At 34.8% G+C, this 22,798-nt stretch overlaps 1 protein-coding gene across 6 annotated transcripts in view; it reads left to right on the plus strand.

Annotated features, from left to right (window-relative positions):
• The window catches only part of Znf638 (zinc finger protein 638), a 114,365-nt gene that overhangs the window by 49,687 nt on the left and 41,880 nt on the right, over positions 1-22,798 (plus strand). For 5 of the 6 annotated variants that reach the window (XM_074049959.1, XM_020180939.2, XM_020180938.2 and 2 more), the window contains exons 2-8: positions 4,793-6,308; positions 10,552-10,613; positions 16,130-16,168; positions 17,129-17,421; positions 18,884-19,158; positions 20,260-20,406; positions 21,278-21,400. In XM_074049959.1, coding sequence (XP_073906060.1) covers positions 4,793-6,308; positions 10,552-10,613; positions 16,130-16,168; positions 17,129-17,421; positions 18,884-19,158; positions 20,260-20,406; positions 21,278-21,400 — 2,455 coding nt within the window. Of the gene's footprint in view, positions 1-4,792; positions 6,309-10,551; positions 10,614-16,129; positions 16,169-17,128; positions 17,422-18,883; positions 19,159-20,259; positions 20,407-21,277; positions 21,401-22,798 lie in introns of those variants that run through there. The other variant, XM_074049958.1, reaches the window with a different exon arrangement.

Here is a 22,798-nt window from a genome sequence, read left to right on the forward strand (position 1 = left end):
ATGAGAGCATTGCCTGAATACAGTGTTGTGCTGTAGAGACCTGCTTATGTATGTACGGTGCATGTTCCTAAAAAATAAAAAGTTTCTGTGATTATTATATTCACTTCATCTTTCAAAAAGTTGTTTTCCTGGAAATAATAAATTATGTCACTTGGAGGTTGATAATGCCTGGTTTTTAGGGTGATTGCTTCCTAACATTGTACATTAGAAATTTATCTTTAATTTTCTTCAAATCTGAAGTCATGATGCTCTTTATGATGCCAAGTAACATTTCTAATTGTCTGTTGTTGCTTTTTTTTTTTTACCATTTTCTTAACGGTACCACATTTTGGCATTTAAACATCCAACATGATACTGTCTAACTATACTCATGGCACCTTGTGTATCTTTTGTGAGTCACGAGAGAATAAAATTAATAGTAGAAAAGAGTTGACTGAGTGGATCTATTTTTTTGTGGTAGAAGAAATCAGCAGATCAAGTGCCAAACTGAAGAAGGTATACAGTGCATGGTAGTATTTGTGATTGAATGAAAATTTGGATTCTTACATTAACTGACCATTGTAATAACTGCATTCTTAAGTGTCAAGGTGACTATATATCCTGAGATAGTGCTTTTAACAAAACAGCACCAAATGTGTATATACGTAGAAAAATAAAGTTAAAATGATACTCTGTTTGTGTTAAATTTATAGAAAACTTCTCACTTTTTACCTAAGGGTGTTTTTTTCTCCTTGTTCTGGTGGCAGAGAGGTAAAGAAAATGTAGTTTTTATAATTAGAAAAAAGAGTGAATATGATCAAAGTGCATTATATGTATGTGTGAAAGTTTCATCATGAAACCCATTATTTTGTACAGTTAATGTATGCTGATAAAAATGAGTAGGGAAAAATTTACATTTTATTAATCTTGGATATGGCATGAAAAGAACGCTTGAGGGGAGATTTAGGTTCTGTTGTGATTTATTATTTCCTAGCTGGGTTCTAAGACTTTACTTATCTGTAAATTGGGATTTCTTTACCCTGAAGGTTGTTGGTAGAGCTTAAATGAGGTGAGTATTAAACTGTCCTGTAAACCATGAAGTGCTGTAAAGGTCAAGTGTGGGGTTTAATGTAAATCTTTGCATTAAGGATCCATTAGTGCCATCATGACCTGGCTGACTAATTTTTGGTGATGGTTTTGGATTCTAAGAGATGTTAGGTCTGTTGATACCATAAAGAAAATGAGGATTCCCTCCCCTTTGAAAAATGGCATCAAATAATTGGCAGTTCTTAATTTTCCATAGAAGTGGACACTCAAAAGTATGTCATTGGCTCTAAGGGCAATATCTTTTTAATCAGTCAGGCCATTTCTTCATGCTGTACCAAGAACTCAGCTTCTACTCTTTGTTTCTAAAATATTTCTTATGATTGACATCATCGAATTTTTTAGAATGGTATGTTTTGATTCTTAAAAGGATATTGAAGGGAGTTTTAAACTACTTACCAAAATAAAACAGTTCAAATGTTTTATGACCGATAAATAATCTGTGTATGAAAAATAGTAAATATGGGAAAATAGAATGTCAGTTTAAAACAACAAATAGGTTAGGATTATAGCTCATTGGTACAGCTCTTGCTTAGCATAGTCAAAGCCTTTGATTTACTCACTAGCGTTGCTAAAAAAAAAAAAAGCAAATATCAAAGTTCTAATTTCAGACAATAAAGTTTCATATAAACTCAGCACTTCCAACCACATGTGTGTGCGCGTGCCCACACACCACACACACACACACACACACACTCTCTCTCTCTCTCTCTCTCTCTCTCTCTCTCTCTCTCTCTCTCTCTGCATCAGGATATTAGTTGACTGGTTGACAGTCCTATTTATTTTTAAAATGGAGTCTTGCTGTGTTGTCCATGCTGGCCTTGAACTCCTGGGCTCACATTCTCCTATGTAACTGGGATTACAGGATACACCACTGTGGCCAGTTTGGGGTGGTGGTTTTATTGGTAAAGATATAGCAAGCATATAACTGTGGCTAAAATTGTTAAAGGGTTAATACTGTTTAATTTCATTTGTTTTCAGAAGAGTTGATTAAAGGCTCAGATCCTGACTCAGGTTTTTCCAAGTTAGTTTAATGATTTCGTAAGTTGAATATCTGTAAATTTCTCTGGGTGAACAAACCTCTTTCATGTCTAGAGTACCTGGGGTTAAATGAAAGAGGCTCTATAATGGCTGTCTTTGTTTGTTTCTTTGTTTTCCAGGTGTTAATGTCAAAGTTTTCCTTGTCTTTTTGATTCTCATTTCTGGGTTTTTCATATCATACTCAAAGGCAGGGGGTTTATTTTCTTTGTAGTGGCCTAACCTAATTTTTAATCAGATCTCTGCAGTATACAGTTTGTAAAAGGCTGCTACTGTCTTATATTCTGTAAGTGTGTTACTTATATTAGTGTAAGTCAATGGTATATACATTAGGAAATACATAAGTAGGTTTTTGCCTTAAAAATTTTAAATGTAGCTATCTCCACCTGGTGTTGGTTCATATTTATATACAGTAATTAGATGACTATGATTGAAATCTGTTCCATTGGGGGGACTATTTGGAAGAGCTGTGCTCCTTAGGTTGTAAGGAGTTTTCACCAGTTAAAGAAAATGGTGCTTACCTGAGCAGTACTTATTTTTAAGAATTGGGTAATGACAAAGTTCTTAGAAGTAATTTTTCTATTTTGAAAGTAGGCACTGTTTCATATGATTTGTGATTGTTTTTTAAAAAGACCTGGAGTTTGCTATAAATGAACATTTTGTACAGTGAATTTGGGTATTGTTCAGTAAGCTTATGTATGCTGAGTTTGAAGGCTGTGTAATTTTTGTGTTTTATACTAATTTGAAAATTATTAATCTATGTATGCCAATGATTAGGACTTTGAATTTGATCATCCAAATAGTTTTAACAAATATTTGAAGATCTTCTGAGTAGGAGTAGGGTTTATATGCTTGGGAAATAAGTCTTAACCGTGAACATGTAACTTCAGTTAACACTAAATTGTTGGAAAAAAGCATTTATATGAACACAGAAACATAAGATAGTAAAAGATACGAATCCAAAAATGATGTAAGCAATAATTAAGAAAGGTTGGAAGACTCATCTGGCTTGGTTAAGGAAGGCTTGGTGGAGGCTGACCTTGCAGAATGAGTAAAGTTAAGTTTGTTTTATATGTTTTAATAGGGAGAGATAAAGAGATAAGAGAAGAATAGGAGCCAAAGCCTATCTGGAATAAGTGTCTGGTAAAATTAGAAAGGTAGAGATTGGCTACAATGGTTGGACCTCTAACTTAAAACTAAGAAGATAGGAGAGTGGATAATCTTTGACCAGGATTGATGTGGTAAAAATGTCCTTTTACAAAGGTTAAATGTGTTGGCAGCATGCAGAAGTGTTAGAAGGGAGAATGTTAACCAGATAAAACTCATTTCCAGCTAAATTAGTATTTCATTATATGTATAATGCTATATAACATGTATATGTATAAAGAAAAAGAAAAAAAATATGGTAATGGGTGAAATTGTAGCTTGAACCAGAAAATGATCAGCAAATAGTGTGGATTTCTATTAGCAGATATTGATACTTCAAGATCTCAAATCACCCATCAGGCATAAAATAGGGACTAGGTGATAGATATAATGCATGGATATGTAAACATCATGTATGCTTTCTTCAAAGGGAAAAAATTCGCAGAAGAGGGAAAGTAAAGTCTGTGGCTGCTGACCTTGGTCCTGAATGATAGCTAAAGTACTGTTAATCTCAGCAGTTGATTGGAGTGTATAGTACAGTTCTTTCATGGGCCAGTCAAAAACCAGTTTTAACTAATACAATGCCTAGGAACTGCAATATAGTCTTGCTCACATCTGTTAGTGGTTAAGATCATGAATTGTGGGGCCAAATTACCTTGAATGAAAATCCCAGCAATGCACTTGTCTGTGTGTTACCTCTCTCTGCCTTAGTGTCCTCTTCTGTAAAACTACGTATCTGAGAGTTTGTGAGAATAAATTAATCCACGTAAAGTGCTTAGCATGATAAGTGACACATGGATAATGCTCTGTGAAGTTAATAATTGTTATTGGCCGTATGTTTTATCTATACTCTCATTATGGAGGGAATTCAAGAGAAGGGTGACTGGTTGTTATGTATTATGTTGTATGTTAAAACCAGTTCCATGGTATTGAATCTTCTTTGTCAGACTTTCGTCAGGTTACTGGCAACAAATTTTTTACCTTACAAGAAACAACTGCTTAATCATAGTAATGTAAGTATATTTTAACTGACATGTAGAATTAAGTAGATAAGAAGATATTCGAAGGAAAATGTCTTACCAAAATGGGTCTTATAAAACTTTAAGGTTATAGTTCTTTCATTGTATGTCTGATTGCCTATATATCAAGCGTGCGTGCATTTCTAGTATTTTAATGCCTTCATCTTTTTTTTTCCAGTATTAAAGCATGAAATAAATCCTCATTGTTTTTCAAGATTATTTAGAAGGACTTGTAATTGCATCTCAGCACCTAGGACAGCACCCAGTGCAACACAATATATATATGAACTCTGGCTTGAGGTTTGGGGTTTGTGCTCTGGATTCGGGAAAGAAAAGAAGATAAAGTTAAGGGGAAGTTTAAAGTCCTTGTGAGCCCTTATTCTAAAAGTATATAAAATGCAGATGGTTTCATGGATTGATTTCAAAATGTTTTACACTGGCTGTAGAACCCACTTCAGGAAGTAGTTTGAGTTAAAATGATCTAATATTTGTGTTTTAACTTTCAGCTTTGTGTTATTCTTGGAAAATTTCGCACCACTTGTGAATTCCTTGAACCTGGGCATTGCAAACCCACTTCTGTTGGGCCCATCTCCTTTGCACTTTGCTCAGATTAAGACTCAGTTGGCGCTTCAGCAGCTGAATGCCGTTGCCTCACATGGTTCAACACCACCTTATACTTTATTAAATCAGGCATTCTTGAAAGTAGCCATGTCCAGACCCAGGTTTAATCCTCGAGGAAACTTTCCACTCCAAAGGCCACGAGCACCTAACCCTTCTGGGATGAGGCCTCCAGGACCATTTATGAGGCCTGGATCTATGGGTCTTCCAAGATTTTACCCAGCAGGGAGAGCCCGTGGAATTCCACACAGATTTGCTGGCCATGAATCTTATCCGAACATGGGACCACAGAGAATGAATGTTCAGGTAACTCAACATCGAACTGATCCAAGATTGACCAAAGAAAAATTGGATTTTCATGAAGCACAGCAGAAGAAGGGGAAGCCTCATGGTACTCGGTGGGATGATGAGCCTCATATATCTCCATCAGTGGGAGTGAAACAGAGTTCTTTAACACAGGTTACAGAGCAGAGTCCTAAAGTACAGAGCCGCTATACAAAAGAGAGTGCCTCAAGTATCTTAGCAAGTTTTGGATTATCTAATGAAGACCTAGAAGAACTTAGTCGCTATCCTGACGAACAGCTAACTCCTGAAAATATGCCATTAATTTTGAGGGATATAAGAATGCGAAAAATGGGGCGCCGATTACCTAGTTTACCTTCTCAGAGCAGAAATAAAGAAGCACTTGGTAGTGAAGCAGTTTCGAGTAATGTGATTGATTATGGGCATGCAAGCAAATATGGCTACACAGAAGATCCACTTGAAGTACGTATTTATGATCCTGAAATTCCAACTGATGAGGTCAAGAATGAATTTCGGCCACAGCAAGGCATTTCTGCATCTATTCCTACTCCAAATGTGATATGTAATTCTATGTTTCCCGTTGAAGAGGTGTTTCGCCAGATGGACTTCCCCAGTGAGTCCTCCAATAATCAGTCTTTTTTCCCAGTTGAGAGTGGAACCAAGATGTCAGGCTTACATATTTCAGGACAGTCAGTCCTTGAACCTGTAAAATCTATCAGCCAACCCGTTAGCCAAACAGTTAGCCAGACAATGAGTCAGTCTCTGATTCCTCCATCTATGAACCAGCAACCTTTTTCATCTGAAATAATTTCAGCTGTAAACCAGCAAGAGCGGATCCCACATAAACCTGTGATTAATTCAGCTAATGTACATGTTGGATCGAGAGGAAGTAAAAAGAATTATCAGTCAGAGACTGACATTCCCATTCAGTCTCCCTTTGGGATTGTTAAAGCATCTTGGCTACCAAAGTTTTCACATGCTGATGCCCAGAAGATGAAGAGACTTCCAACACCTTCTATGATGAACGATTATTATGCAGCGTCTCCAAGAATATTTCCACATTTGTGTTCTCTGTGTAACGTAGAATGTAGTCATTTGAAGGTGAGTGTTTTTAAAGATCACTGTATAATGATGCTCAGCGCCCAACTTTTCTCAATTCTGATATGTATGCTGGTGCTAAAGAGGCATTAAGGAAATGACTAATTTTGATTGCAACCTCATACTTAGTTGTAATCTTAAATAGTTACGGCCTTAATACTGAACTGAGTGCTAGGCTTTTCTGCATTCCGGTTACTGGGCATATCACAGTCTGTCCGATTATTTTGAACTTTCAATTATCCCAGTTATGCAACATAAAATATATATGAGAAGTTGTGTATTCATAACACAATGTTAAACCTGAGGTATGTTTCAGTTCATTTAGCATAAAAATATAAAAAATTGCTAAAATCCATTTGTACTGCACACTTTTTGAGAGTATATTACGACCTTCCCATACTTGTCTTGAGCTAAAGACATTTAATGTTGGTTTAAATGTTTCCTGATTTTCATATGGACCAGTGATTATTTTTTAGTGTTTCTTGAGAAAGAGCTTCATACAATAATTTCATAGCAAAGTGAGTTAAGATGCACTAATTATGGGACAGCTGTGGGCCCAGAAACAGAATAAAAGAAATCTGGAGAGGAAAGTAAGGAACTTTCTTGCTTAGTATAATTAGAAGGAAATATTTTACAGATGTGAAGAAGAATGTAAAATACACTATTTGAAATTAGTCATTGGTATATTTATTTGCACAGGAATTTCCAAGTAAACTTGATTTACTTAACGTTTGAAAACTACTGGTTCTTCTGTTTGCTAATGTAACTTGTAGATTAGTTAGTAAATGGTGAGGAGGGAATGTTCTTTAGGAAGCTATGATTGTAACTTGTAGATTTAGTTAGTAAATGGTGAGGAGGGAATGTTCTTTAGGAAGCTATGATTCATGGCCATGTCCTTGAATTGGTTGTGTACGTTAAAGTGGCTTAAAAATCTGTAGGTGTTAATTCTCTTGTTAGTTTTTCTCTTCCAGTGCTACCTTTTTATTTTCTAGTATACGTTCATCAGGTTTCAGTCAACAAGAATCTGATACCTAGATCTGTTGCTATTGTCTTTAAGATTAACTCTAGCAAAAGAAATCAGTATTATGGATTGGTAGTGTAGCTGAGTGATAGAATGTGCCAGGCCCGGATTCAACCCCCAGTACCTAGGGGGAAGAAAATCAGAAAGCAGCATTCTAATAAAATAATAGTTACCTTTGAAAAATATCTCAGAATAATTCCTACCACTTAGTTGTAATCTGTAAGTAGCCCTGGATTAAGTACTGAATTGTTAGGGTCTCTCTCATTACTGTAACTTGGGCATACCATATAATTTTTCCATTTATTTTGAACTTTCATTTAGTTGTGATGTATTGAAGAAAATATACTTTAAAATAAAGAACTTGAAGTTTTAATTTTTATTCTGTAATACAGAAAATGTGAACATTTATTCAGTAAATATTTATTGATACCAATTTTGTACACAGTTCTGTATTAGATACTTGGCATAAATAAGGAGCTCTGTAAAATTTAGATGTTTTTTAAGCAGTTTATACATTCTCATTGGGGAGAAAAATCATATCCAGGGAATTTTTTAAAATTAGAAACAACAAATGGTTTCGTGATTTTTTTTTTTTAAACTTGTTTGTGGAAGACTATATGGAGTAGTTTGAAGCATCTTGAATGATGATTAGACTTTATATATGCCTATCTGAAGAGGGGAGGGATGACATTCCAGATGGAACAACAACATGCTGAGCAACAAAGGTCCTGAAAGAAGACTACATTGAGGCAGTGGTGAATACACTAGAAATGAATTTGAAGGGCTTGAAAAGGTAGCCAGAGGAGTTCAGATTTGAGGTGAGAGGCATTAGGCAGCTACTTGAGTTTCTTGACAGGTGAAGTGACATGTTAACAGTGTTTTAGGGAGCTCTAAGTGTGCAGGTGAATAGGAATGAGAAGAGTTGGGGCAGGGCATCTTATTGAAGCTTCCTTAGTTATTCAAATGTAAGAGGAGACTGAATTAATAAGATAAAAGTAAAAATTAAGAGTCATTTAGTGATCATTAGAGCTTATAGATTTTCATTTTTCAAAAAAGACATACATTTTAATAAACTGGGATTCATCTAAGTAATGAATTCACTACTGAATGGTCAAATGATAGCTTGTGAACATGGATTTAGATGGTACCTACTACCTCTCATTTCTGTGATGTATTTTGCTATCTCATAAGTCTGTGTGTAGTATGTATGTGTGTGTGTGTGTATATATATATATATATATATATATATATATATATATATATATGACATAAATATGTAGCCAATAAATTTGGATTACCAAAATTGCAAGCTTTTTCCTACTAAGTAAATCTGACAGTGTCTTTGCTTCTCACCTGGAGTCTTTAATCTGTAGCCTGAAGATATACTTGAAGAATGCATTAATAAAGTGTAAAATAGAATATGAAATGTGTTTCCTTTTTAATTTGGATTCAGGTTTTAGAGGAGCGTTTCTTGGTATCCTATGTCTCTGACTGAAATAATTTGGCTTGAGACAGTACTGATTGACATTTTTTGACGTAGTCAGAGGACAGAAAGCAAGTTTTGATAAGAATAGGTGTTTTTACAGTTTGATCCTGAGCCTCCCCAAGTCTAAAGTCCTTGCAGTGTCTTCTGCTGAGTAGATATTATTACTTTTTCCTGGAGAGGCAGTGATTCTTTTGAACTATTATCTAATCTAGGTACTGTTACAGAGTCTAGAAATGAGGATGGCATAGATATATTTGCTGATGTCAAAGCAAGTAATGTTAGTAAAGCAAGCCTGTTAAGAAAGAGTTACATGTTTTTGTATGTATTGAATTGGAGAGCATATGCCTTAAAGTAAATAGGGCAGCTGTACTTTCAGCTGATAGTTGCCATAAAAATGCATATACAATATTATTACAGCTTCATATTTTTCAAAAAAGTTGGAAATTGGATTTGGGGGTAAAATCTCTGGATTTATAAATGTTGGCAATTTATTCAAATAAAACACCTTCTGATCTATATAAATCATGCCCAACTCTCTGCCTGCCATTGTGTCTGGTATAAACAATGCTATTTGGTATAAAAAATGTCCAGATATTAAAAACATGGATTTAGTACCTCTAGAGACGCTTTATTGCTAGTCACCTAATTCCTTTCTCTTTGTATCACTGAGAAGGTTATGCAGACATTTCTGTTTTGTAGTCAAAATTAAGCCAGTGGGCTTAATGAAGTAATTCAGTTTTTCATGTCTTGTTGCTATGTGTTGTGAGTAGCATGCACTTTCAGATAGTTTTTGCCGAGGCAGAATCCTCAACTGTAGTTTAACTGTGGAAACTTCTAGCCTTTAGCAATGGCTTTTCTAAACTAAGATGTTTTTGAAGTGGAAACAAAAATTTTCCTCAAGAAAGGTTTTAAAATGTAGAACTGTTTAGTAAATATTTTGCCTTTTCAAATAAAACATTGAATAACTAACATATTGCTTTTAATTGAGTGTTTCACTTTTGAGATGTATCTTTAAAAATTGTATTGGCTTTTTTATTTTTCTTCCTTAGTCATACGTATTTTCCAGGAGCTATTTATGGTTAAGGATTGTAATTTTAGGGCAGATTTATTTGTAAATAAAATAATGTGTAAGAAAACATTGTTAATTGTAAAGCTGTATATGTAAGGGACACTGTGTCTTTTGAAATGGTGTTACTTTCCTTTAAATTTTGAAAATAAATTAGATTTGATCAGCAGCAGTTCTTCATATTTTTACTAATCTTATTTCCCAATATAGTGAGTACCTTGTTTGGAATGCTACTGGCCTAAGTAGTATTTTTTGGTGTTGATATTGTTACCTTAAATTTTAGAGATGCTAAGTCATCAAGATACTGTATTTTGAAGGTGCCGTCTCATAAGTACCACTTTATTTCTTTGGAATGTTTTTATATTTGAGATTAAGTTATTTTCTATACTTTTATTTTCTCCAAGCTTAAATAGATAGAGTTCAAAATAATTGTCTTTGCATATGATTTTTTTAAAAACAGGTTTTTACTAAAATACTTTAAAATGGGATCAACAAGGTATGGTGTTACATGGTTTGTTTGGAGGCATTTAATTTTTGTACTTGAAAATTATTGAGTAGCCAAATAATTACATTTGTTAAAACTTTTTAAATCCTTTGTAAATTAAAAAAAGCCTAAATCATTAGTCAACATGGGGAATATTTTAATTTCAGCACTTCTCTCCTTTTACAATAGGATTGGATTCAGCATCAAAACACATCTACCCATATTGAGAGCTGTCGGCAGTTACGTCAACAGTAAGAACATTTTTTTCTTATTATAGGTGTCAAATTTATAAAATAGTTAATGCTCAGATATAATTGTTAAATTCTTTTAGTGTGCTACTTTGTAAAAATATTTTAAAGCTATTGCCTACTTAAAATTTAAATTTTATAGAAGCATATTTAATGTTTTTCCAAAAGAAGAGAATTTAGTGCTATCCCTTTTTTGACTCCTTCCCTACTCAATTCCCAGTTGATTGATTTTTCTTTTTTATAATTTATATCATTGATTTAATTTCTGGCTTGCCTTTACCAGAATGGTTTATCTATTTCAGAGCAGATATTGTTCCCTTTTGTTATCTTACCTGTTTCTCAAAGGTTAAATAACTAAACCTAACTCAAACCATGCAGCAGTATTTAATTTCCAACATAAAGCTCTCTCTTGGCCTAGAATCTGTTTTCATAATAAACCTTAAGTAAGAGATGAACATCTGTCGAGTTCTTCTTTTGCTTTTTTAAGAACAGTCTGTAGGAAGGTTCCTGCTAGCAGCCATTGAGGTGAAAGTGTTATAGTAGTCTTTCCCTGTATTCCTTAGACTAACATAAAATTGAATTTTGTTTTCCCCAGCGTCATTAAATAGTTCATAGTCACTAGACTGATAATAACATCTTCCTGCTCAAATGAATTTTGATTATACAGGACTCTTCTAGTTACAAGTGATAAAGCCAACTCAAAATAGTTTTGAAAGTAAAAAAATTTATTAGCTCATTTATTTGGGAAGTTTTCAGTAGTGGTTCTAGTTTCAGGAACAGCTGGATTTGATGTTTAACCAAATAATATTTCTGGAACATTTCTTGGCTGCATTGGCTTTGTGAGAACTCAGGTACACTGCAAAATGGCTCCTCATGCTTCTGGACTTAAGTGATCTGTATAGGTAGTATTATCAGAGGCTTTTTTTTTTAAGAATTTCTTTCCCCATAACTCCTGTAGAAGTCCTTCGTTTGACTTTCTTGGCCAGCTTTGAGTTAATTATCCATCTGTACACCAATGATAATGACTGTGGGAATAGGGTACTCTGCTTCAGTTGGTATCATGTGCCTACTCCTGGTATTGGGAATGGTATAAGCCCTACCTGAGTCACGTAGACTTAATAGAAATAGGGGATGGTTTCCTTTGTAGATGCTGTACAAACAAGGTTGGCACAGGGAGATAATTTATTGTTTAAGTTAGCTATGATATGCCTTATTGCCACTGTAAATGGAGAATCTTTCCTAAGGAGTGAGTTAGGTATTTGCTATAGATAATTATTCATGCTAGTAAGAGGATTCTAGCTACATGCACTGCCATTAATTTACTAGAACAGCATGGATATGCCTCTTATGCTCTGTGTAGATTGTTTTTATTGTTGTTGTGCTGGGGGTACATTGTGACGTTTCCAAAAGTTCTTGCACTAGATCACAGTTGAATTCTTTCCCTCCATCATTCTCCTTTATCCCCTCTCCTTCCAGATACTTTTTTTAAATGCACGCACGTCCTTGATTTCTAAGGCATGTGCTTTCCATGCCTGCCACTTTCATGCTCTAGTCTACATTTTTTTTTCCTACCTTATCAGTTTTTGTGCTCTTGAGTGATTCCTTCAAGGCTTTCTCTCCACTACAAAAGTATTTACCAGGTAAATTACATTTTATTAGGTGCTTGAGATTCCCCCTCCTTTAAAAAAAAACATTAAATTACATATTTTATTTTAATTAATTCCAAAAAAAATTTTTTGGTTATACCAGGTATTGAACTCAGGGCAATACCTCAGGGCCTCACACTTCTTAGGCAAGTCTCTACCATGTGAGCCATGCCCCAGTCCTTGGGACCCTTGCTCTTTGTTCTCTTAAGGTGCATTGTGTCCCATTGTGTGCATATACGTTAATCTGCTTAATTAATCCCATATTGTTTTATGTTTAGATTCTTACTCCTTTTCTTAAGGCTTATGCTTTGTTCTTTGTTAGCTCTTTCTTGTTTGTGAGTAGTTGGTTAAGTTGAGAAGAAATATGGTGCATCAGATTTTTTTTTTTTTTTTGGTCATACTGGGGTTTGAACTCAGGGCCTCATGCTTACTAGGTGGGTGCTATATTACTCGAACCACTTCACCAGCTGTTTTTTTGTGTGTTGGCTGTTTTTGAGATAGGATCTCACTCTTTGCCCAGGCTGGCCTCGAACCATGATCCTCCTGATCTTTGCCTCCTGAGTTGCTAGGATTGCAGGAGTGAGCCCCCAGCACCTGGCCCATGGTGCATCAGAATTTTAATATTAAAAATAATTATACTGTGTTTTATATTAGTTTATATAAAATCTCATAAATGCTTTATACTAATTTAATCTTTGAAATCACCTGTGAAGTAAAAATATGATTATTCCTGATTTTGCTGGTAAGGAAACCCAGGTACAGAGAGGCAATTTTCCTACCTAATGCTAAATTTCCTATCATTTAGCACATAATTAACACATTAGTTTATCTACCTCATAGATCTTTGCTCCATTTTTTTCCTCCTCAACATTTTATTCTGAAAATATTCTAAGCCACAAAAATGTTGAAGGGGGGATAGTAAACCTTTATTAATTCTTTTGTATTCACCAATTGTTAACCTTTTCTGCATTTATCTTCAACATCTATCTCCTAAGAATAAGGACATTTTTCTGTAACTACAACACATTTAAAAAAAGATTAACAGTAGGTGAGTGGTATAGCTCATATCTGTAATCTTAGCTACCTGGGAGGCAGAAATTGGGAGGATTGCAGGCCCCAGTCAAAGTTAGCAAGACCCCATCTCAGTCAATAAGCTAGCTGTCTGGTTACATGAAGGTAGGATGATTGCAGCTGGCCCTAGGGAAAAACATAAGACCCTACCGTAAAAATAACTAAAGTGGAAAAGAGTAGGTGTGGCTCAAGTGGTGGCCCTGAATTCAAACCCCAGTACTACCCCATAATATATATAATTAACAGTAATTCCGTAATACCTTCTAATATATAGGCCAAATTCAGATTTTTCCATTTGTTTCCAGAATTCCTTTTATTAACTGTTCTTGCCTGCCCCCAATTCAAGATTCAGTCAAAATTGATGCATTGTGTTCTCCTAATCTAGAATAGTCTCCTCAGTGGACCCCTGCCTCTTCCTTTCCTTCCTGCTTTCCTTTCCTTCCTTTCTAAAGAGTGTTTTCACGATGTTAACTTATTTTGAAAAGTTCAGGAAAGTTGCCTTAACAGAATGTGTTACAGTCTGTACTTTTCTGTGTTCCCTCTATTAAATTTATTATTGTTACAAATAATAGGAGGTTGTATATTTATTATATTACATTGGGACACAGATAATGTCAGTTACTTAGGTTTTTTTTCCTCGTAACTATTGGGTTGTATTGCCTGCATTTGGGGCAATATATTTTGGTGGTCTAAACTCTACTTAATATGCTTTATCTTTCTGCCCTGAGCTGTGGAGATAAGAATATGTTTTACTGGTAACCTGATGAAGGACTAAAACACTTAGCAAGTTTTTTTTTGAGGTAAGATCTTGCGTTTTCTAGGCTGGCCTCAAACTTACTCTCTTGTCTGAACCTCCCGAATGCTGAGATTACATGGCTTGTGCTACCATAGCTGTTCAGCTTTTCAGCTTTTCGATATTGTCCCCCAACTCTTGTGAACTATAAACATGACAGCTCTGGAAACTTTTATGTGTTAACAACCAGTTATATTTCCACATGTGGGATAGCTAAGGCTTATACATTCTAAGTAACTGGGTTTAAGTTACATGGCCATTAAATGTCAGCATCTATATTTGAACCTAGTTTTGTTAGATTACAAATGTCTTGTTTTTAAATACTGTCAAGAGACTAGAAACTTATCTTCCTGGAAGATACCAAATAATGAAAGTTTTACAATGTGTGAAAGTAGATGAAACAAAATTATACATGTGTTGGAAATTATGGACTCTAGGTGATGGGCACATTGGATTAAAGGTAACATTTTTGTCTTTGAAGTTTGGTCACCTCATAGGTAGAAGGTGCTCCAGGCAACATGTCTACTTTCAAAGCAGGAAGAAGGAGCCAAAAGTCTCCTCAAAATTCTGTCAGTTGTCTTGTGTTTCATTGGTTAGGACCTTTTACTAGCTAACTGGTAGGGAGACTGGAAAAGCAAGTATTCAACTTTTTAGGCTTTTGTATTAGAGACAGGCAAGGGAAAGGGGAAATGAAAATTGTTGGGTTAACTTATTAACAAGATCTGAGGTAAATAGCAACAAGGAAAAAGCACTTTATTTCTTCTAAAGGTTTTGACCTAATTTTATTTTTCTACTAGTTGATTTTTGAGTATGATGCCTCTGTTTTGCCACCTGACTTTCATCTTGTTACTAAAATAATATTCTTGAGTATTAGTGATTTAATATATTCACTGTCAAGTTACCTATTGGAGTACACATTCTTCAGAAAAGTTGAGAAGAAAGATACAATCCTTCTTTGCTTTCTGTGATATTAGTATCCTCTTTTTCTGTGATTTCACCTTATTTTTCATTGTGTTTTCTTTTTCTGTTTCAGTGTCGGTATGCATAAAATTCTGTTGTCAGTGCTCTTGTTTCTGTATCTACCCTGTGTTAGGCTCTTAAGGTCTAAATTGTTCAACCCTTATCTTTCCCTTTAATTCCAGATAATCATTTACAGTTTTCCTAAAAACACTCATACATTATCCTTACTTCAGAAATGTTTGTGAGTTTCCATAGCTTCTTTATTATTTATTTATTTATTTATTTTGTGTTACTAGAGTTTGAAGTTGGATTTGTGAGGCAGGCTCTACCACTTGAGCCACACCCTTAGCTCTGCCTATTGCTTTTATTTGTTTGCAACCTCTTACCTGATTTCAGGGTTTTTTATAATCCCTCCTCCCAAAGATAGCTTTTCCAGGTTTTTTTCTCTTTCATAATTCTTTTCCACCATTTCCATGCAGTAGGCTAGTTCCTGGGATAGCCTCTATAATTAATACAACCTGATCCATGCCTGTTGATGAGTCTTTTTAAGGACTATCTGAAAAGCAGTCTGTTCTGTCATTGTTCCCCTAGTTCCTCTTACTTAGATGTATTTATCCAAGGATCACCTGGTACAACTTAAGGGTCATAATTCATATGTATTCTGTGAGATGCCATACAGTAAGAATAGTATCACTTGGAGTTCTGTAAAGTGGATGAATTGTCTTTGTTCTTTTAACCCCTACCTAAGCTTCTATCTTATACCTTTTTTCTGTGCCACTTTTTTGTGTGTGCACAAAAAAAATTGACTTTAGTAAATTTTGAGGCCTTGGGGAATGTGCTTCCCTGATATACCTACTAGCATCAGTACTTTAATTAGGTACTGAATTAGACACAAAATATTCTGTTTCCAAGAAATTTTTCATGTTTCAGTATATTATTACTGTGTAAACTTAGGTTTTGAATGGTCCTGATATATTACAGGTAAAGATTAATTGAGCCATATTAATCTTACATAAACTGTTTATTAATGTTGTTTATTTTCAAAATAGATACCCTGATTGGAATCCTGAGATCCTCCCATCAAGAAGGTAAAAATTTTTTTTTTTTTTTGATGGGACTGGGATTTAAACTAAGGGCTTTATGCTTGCAAAGCAGATGCTCCAGCACTTGAGCCACACCTCCAGTCCATTTTGCTTTGATTATTTTGGAGACAGGGTCTCTTGGAACTATTTGCTTGGGTTGGCCCATTCTCAGTCTCCCAAATAGCTAGGATTACAGGTGCAAGCCATGGTGTCCAGCAAGAAGGTAAACATTTTAAAGTAGGATTATTACTGGATATCCTTTTTAAGTGCAAACAGTTTATTTTTGACAAGTTATTCTTTAGAATTGTGTCTTACACCATTTTTACTTTTAAACAGTGGGCAAATGCAAAAACCTCTACAAATCTTTCTTAATCCAACTTAAATGTGATATTTTCCCTCAGTGTACTTCTACTTTCTTTATTAAAATATCTTATTCTGACTTTATTATTATTTTAAGTTTGGGGATCTTTGATTATAAATAACTTGAAGCCTGGGAGTGGTCTTAATAAGCTCTGCATTGCCTAAGGGTCTCTACTCAATTTATCTGTATATACACATGTACAAAAATCAGTGAAATGTATGTAGATGGCATAATTTTTCAGAGAAAAAGTTCTCAAAACCTTTTGTTTATATAAATTATGTCCTGGATTCTTAACACAGCTTAATGCTTGCAAAACATAATTGGTGCAGGGAGAAGGTTAAGAAATGGATGACAGTACTCTTCTGTAAACTAGGAAAAAAAAAAAAGGGGGTTCCAAGCAGTTAGAGTGCTGATTGGATTGATTCATAACTACCAGGCTGAATTACATCATAACAAAAAGGGTTTTTTTTGTTTGTTTGTTTTAAGGAAATACCTGTTATCAGAGTCTGGTATTGGTAATCTGTTTTTAAGAATGCACTGCTGTTACTTAGTATAATTTAAATTTACGTTGAATTACTGAGTTCTTTTTATTCTGTGCTTTATAGAAGTGAAGGCAATAGGAAAGAAAATGAAACTCCAAGACGACGGTCTCATTCACCCAGTCCTAGGCATTCTAGGAGATCTAGCTCAAGTCACAGGTTCCGTCGATCTCGAAGTCCAATACGTTACACATACAGACCAAGAAGTCGAAGTCCAAGAATATGTCATCGTTTCGTTTCTAGATACAGATCCAGATCTCGTTCACCATATCGAATTAGAAATCCATTTCGAGGTAGTCCAAAATGCTATCGATCGGTTAGCCCTGAAAGGATATCAAGGAGATCAGTGAGATCATCAGGTATGCTAATGGCCATGAAACAGTAAATCTACTTTTGACTAAATTTTTTAGTTCCTTTTGTTTGGGTTTTAGGAAATGAAATGTTCTATTTCATTAAATTTTAAAATTGCCACATGAAATTTAACTGATACCTCAGGAGTCCATTATTCTTATAACTTTGGGAAGAAGAGTAGGAGAGCCTATCTGTCCATCAACATAAGATTTAAAAACAGAATGTTACAGGACTCTCAGAGTAGCCTAAGTGGTAAAGCATGTGCCTAGCAAGCATGAGGCCCTGAGTTCAATCCTTCTAACACCAAAATTGTAGCTTGCCTTAATAACTGATAATAGATTTCCATGAATTCATTTAAAACTTTTAAAAAGTACTCAAATTTTGAATAATTATGGTTGGTTGCGGCGGGGTGGGGGGGGGAGCAGGAGGGTGTTGGTATTGGGATTTGAATTTGAATTCAAGGTCTTGTGTTTGGCTAGGCAAGTGCTCTACCACATGAGCCACTCCCCAGCCCTTTCTGTTTTAGCTGTTTTTTTGAATAGGGTCTCACATTTATGCCCTGGCCAGCCTGGCCATGATCCTCCTATTTATGCTTGCTACTTACTTGGGATAACAGACATGTACCATCATGCCCAGGTTTTGACTGGTTGAGATGGGGTCTTGTGAATTTTTTCCCAGGCTGGCATCAAACTGTCATCCTCTAATATCACCCTCCTGAGTAGCTAGAAATTAAAAGTGTGAGCCTTGACACCTGGTAATGATTATATTTTAACTTTTCTTAGTATCTCTTTAATGACTTTTCCACTAGGATGGATATGAATGGATATGTGTATGAGAATACATGTATTGTAGAATCTGTATATGTACATACAAAGAGACCATTGTTGATGTTTAGGAAGTACTTTGAGCAGGTTTTTATCATATTCAGTATTCTAGGAGATTGAATGTAAGTAGAGATATTTACAAATGTGTAAAATAGCTATTCTCAATATGGTTCAGGGTTCCACAAGATCTCTTCCAAATTCTGTGAGGTCTTTTTCTTTTCTAACTACATATCTGTTGTGAGTGTGGATTTTCTTTATACTCATTTGGGAATTATGTTTTTAATAAAATATTAATATAGGAGTTTATTATTAAATGAATTAGTTTTAAAATCCTGTTTTAAGTTTTAAAGTGGCAAATACCAATAAATACAACACAAACTCTTTAGTTTACTCGGAGTGTAAAGAATCCTATAACCCAAAATTTGAGGACCATGATATAAAGGAAGCTCACTCAAAAAAGGAACTTCATGTAAAAGTCTTTTCATGAACAGTTAAAGACTTAAAAGAACTTTTTTTTGTGTGTATGTTCCCCGTTGGACTTGAGAATGACTCTGTGTGATAAATGTTAGTGTTTTTTCATAATGTCAGAAGGTAGTTCTTTTAGTTATTTTCAACTGAAGTTGTTCATATGTCTTTTTTTTACTAGAGAGAAAAAAAGCATTAGAAGATGTAGTAGTACAACGATCCGGACACGGGACAGAATTTAATAAGCAGAAACATCTTGAGGCAGTTGACAAAGGACTCTCACCAGCACAAAAGCCAAAAGTTGTCAGTGGAACAAAGTTATCAGTTAAATTGTTAAGCTCCACAAAGAGTGATGCAAATTTAGGACATTCTACTCGTAAATCTAAGAATCTTGAAGATGACGTCTTACCAGAATGTAAACAGGTGTCTGGTAAAACTGGTTCTCTTCAGCGCAAGGTCAGTAATTCCTTATCAGTGTAAGTATATATATATTTTTAAAACTTAATTTTTAAAAAATTTTTATCTTTTAATTTTTTCATTCTTGTTGTGCTGACTGGGGGTACATTGTAACATTTACGAAGGTTCTTACAATGTATCAAATAAATATAATCCTACTTGAATTCACTCCTGCCACTGCTCTCTTTCATCCTTCCTCCCCTAATTCCTGGAACAGTTTTAACAGATATTGTTTTTATATTTACATACATATGTTTACATTATTTGCATCATATTTATCCTCCTACTCTTTTCCTGCCATTTCCCCCCCACACCAGTGCTGAACCCCTCCTCCTTCCCCCCTCCTCCTGGCAGAACCTGTTCTGCCCTTCTATTCTCCGGTTTATAGACTTTAGGGTTTTTTTGGTTCGGTTGGTTTTTGTGTTTTTTTTTTTTTTGGTGGTACTGGGGTTTGAACTCATGACCTCACGCTTGCTAGACAGGTGCTCTACCACTTGAGCCACTCTCCCAGCCCGCATACATTTGTTACTAAGTCAGAAGAAAACAATTATCCAAATTTTTATTTTATATTTACAATAAGTTTGAAATCATGACTTTTTATTTTATTCATATGTGCATACAATGTTTGGGTCATTTCTCCCCCCCCCTGCCCCCCCACCTCCCTCCCCCCCCCCATACCCCCTTGCTACCGGGCAGAAACTATTTTGCCCTTATCTTTAATTTTGTTGAAGAGAGAGTATAAGCAATAATAGGAAGGACCAAGGGTTTTGCTAGTTGAAATAAGAATAGCTATACAGGGAGTTAACTTGCATTGATTTCCTGTGCATGTGTGTTACCTTCTAAGTTAATTCTTCTCGAGCTAACCTTTTCTCTAGTTCCTGGTCCCTTCCTCCCATTGGCCTCAGTTGCTTTTAAGGTATCTGCTTTAGTTTCTCTGCATTGAGGGCAACAAATGCTATCTAGTTTTTGAGGTGTCTTTAATATGTAGAAAAGATCCATTAAAGGGCTGAGATTAATAGCAGAAGAAATTATATAGGGCATTATTACTGTTCTTTGTGGCTTATTTTTTCTATTTTTAATTTTCTTTCACCCAAAAATTAGCTTCGGAAAGAGCAGTCTTTGCGTTACAATTCAGCTCTTCTTATATCTGAACTTCCAGAGGATGGTTGTACTGAAGAAGTTATTAAAAAAGTATTTCAGCCATTTGGAAAAGTTAATGATGTCTTGATTGTTCCATATAGAAAAGAGGTGAGTTATTCAGTGTATTATAAAGATAAATGCAAAGGTTTTACTTTATTGATTCTACAAACTGTGTGTGTCTCAGTGCTGTACTACAGTGAACTACATATATAATAGTTTGTTGATGTTTATGAAAGTTTCACAGCATTCACATGGGAAAAGCCCTTGTGAATGAACAAGATCCCAATGGATTGGCACGCTTATTCTGTAAAGGGCAGATAATACATTTAGCTCTCTGGGGTGACCATAGGATTACAACTACTTTACCACTATGCTATAAAAGCAGCTATAGATGTATAAATGAGCAAGCAGGGCTGTGTTCCAAAAAGCTATAAAAAATAAATGGCATGTTATGATCTATACCAGTAAGGTTATAGTAAAATAAAATGGTTTCCTTTTTACAGTAAGTATTGTTTGCATGGGGGTTGTATTCTAGTAACTCACATGATAGTTTTAGAAGGAAGAACAACCCTACACTAAGAACTTACTGTTGTGAATTAAGGCAAGGGAATGTAATGGTAGTGTAGTCATAATGCAAGAAGCCTTAAAAATGTCAGACTTACAGCAACTAGACCAGATCCTGGTTTCCCTCCTGTTTTTTACTTAGCCATGTCTTCCTATTTTCCCTTGTTCCATCAGCCACTGTGAATTCCTATGGTCCTTTTCTTATCTTGGTAGTGGCATGGAAATACTTTAAAATTAAATGTTCATTTTGTATGTGAAACATCCGTAACATTAAATCACACTTTAGTAAAACAAAAAGACTTAAGGAATAGATCTTGATGTAATTGCATAGTTCCTCAAAGAAGTATTAAGTTCATTTTAAAATGCAAGGACTTTTAAAGGTAGATTTTAAATGAAAAATTAAATTTTCTTTTAGGCTTACTTGGAAATGGAATTTAAAGAAGCAATTACTGCAGTCATGAAGTACATTGAAACAATGCCTCTTCTTATAAATGGAAAAAGTGTGAAAATATGTGTTCCAGGAAAGAAAAAAGCACAGGTAAAGAGAACTTAGATCATAGATGTTTTGTTGGTGGTTATTTTCACTTTTTTTGTATGCAGAAAAGTACATAAATGTTAAACCAAGCAGATAATTTCTGCATAAATTCAGATACAATGAAATTAAAAATTGTATATACACACACATATATAGCACTACAAATGGTATTAAGTGACAAGCAATACATTAGGAGAATGTACTTAACCATTTATAACAACGTTACTAAACATCTGAAACTGTTACCAAGATCACAAAATAGAACATTGACAACATCCTAGAAAGCCCCTTAAGCTTCTTCCAGTTCTTACACCCTCCCTCCTTTCTGTCCCCAGGTAATCCCTTACTTGATTTCTAAAGCCATAGTTGAGTCTTTCCTGTTTTGAACTTTCAATCAAGAAAAATCATAGACTGTGTATTCTTTGGGGCCTTTGTTTCCCTAGAAGTATCAGTGTTTATGAGTTTCTTTCTGGACAGTGTTCTTTGTGTTTAAATGTCTATAGATAATATCTATAGAATAACTTCAAAATTTTCAGTAAGTTTTGCTTTGTTTATTTGTGTTCTTTTAATTTTTTATTTGCTATAGAATGCCTGTTTTATGAAGGGTCTGTATCACACATTTCTCAGTAATAATTTAACCATGATAGTGCATGTAGATTTTCTTCATTCTTTTTGACTTCTGCGTGGGACTGTTTTGTACTACACAATTCCTTATTGATTGCTATTTAAGTTATTTCTAGTTTTTTGTTATTATAAACAAAACTTTGGTTAATTCCACAAAACTTTAGTTGACTGCCTTCCTCAGGCCATCCTTTAGTATTTATGACAGTATATGAGAGAACTCCTATTTCTCTGTTACCAGCATTCAACATCTTAATTTTCTCAGTTTTGAAAATCCAGCATGTGAAAAATAGTATCTAGTTTTAATTTGCATCTTCCTAATTAGTGAACTCAAGTACCTTTGTATAATTATTAGGTATTTTTTATTAACTCTTTTAGTGTGTTGTTTGTATCTTTTCCCATTTTTCCATTGGATTTTTTAGTTTTTTTAAAACAGGTCCTAGTACAGCCCAGGCTGGCCTAAAACTGACAATCCTCCTCCTGCTCCATTCTCCTGAGTCCTGGGATTATAGGTGTGTGCCACCAATACCAGTTTCTCATTGAGTTTTTATCTTAAAATGAAAAAAATTATGAGCTGGTGGCTAATGCCCATAATCCTAGCATTGTGGGAGACTGAGATTGGGAGGATGGCAGTTTGAGGCCAGTGATGGCAAATAGTTGGTGAGACTGCATCTCCAAAATAACCAGAGCAAAATGGACTGGAGGTGCTCATTTTAATAGATACTATCTGCATTTTGTATGATTTCCTTCTGTGTTTATATGTTTCCTTCCATGTATATT

The sequence above is a fragment of the Castor canadensis genome, chromosome 12 (assembly GCF_047511655.1).
Source record: "Castor canadensis chromosome 12, mCasCan1.hap1v2, whole genome shotgun sequence".
NCBI classification, from domain to species: Eukaryota; Metazoa; Chordata; class Mammalia; order Rodentia; family Castoridae; genus Castor; species Castor canadensis.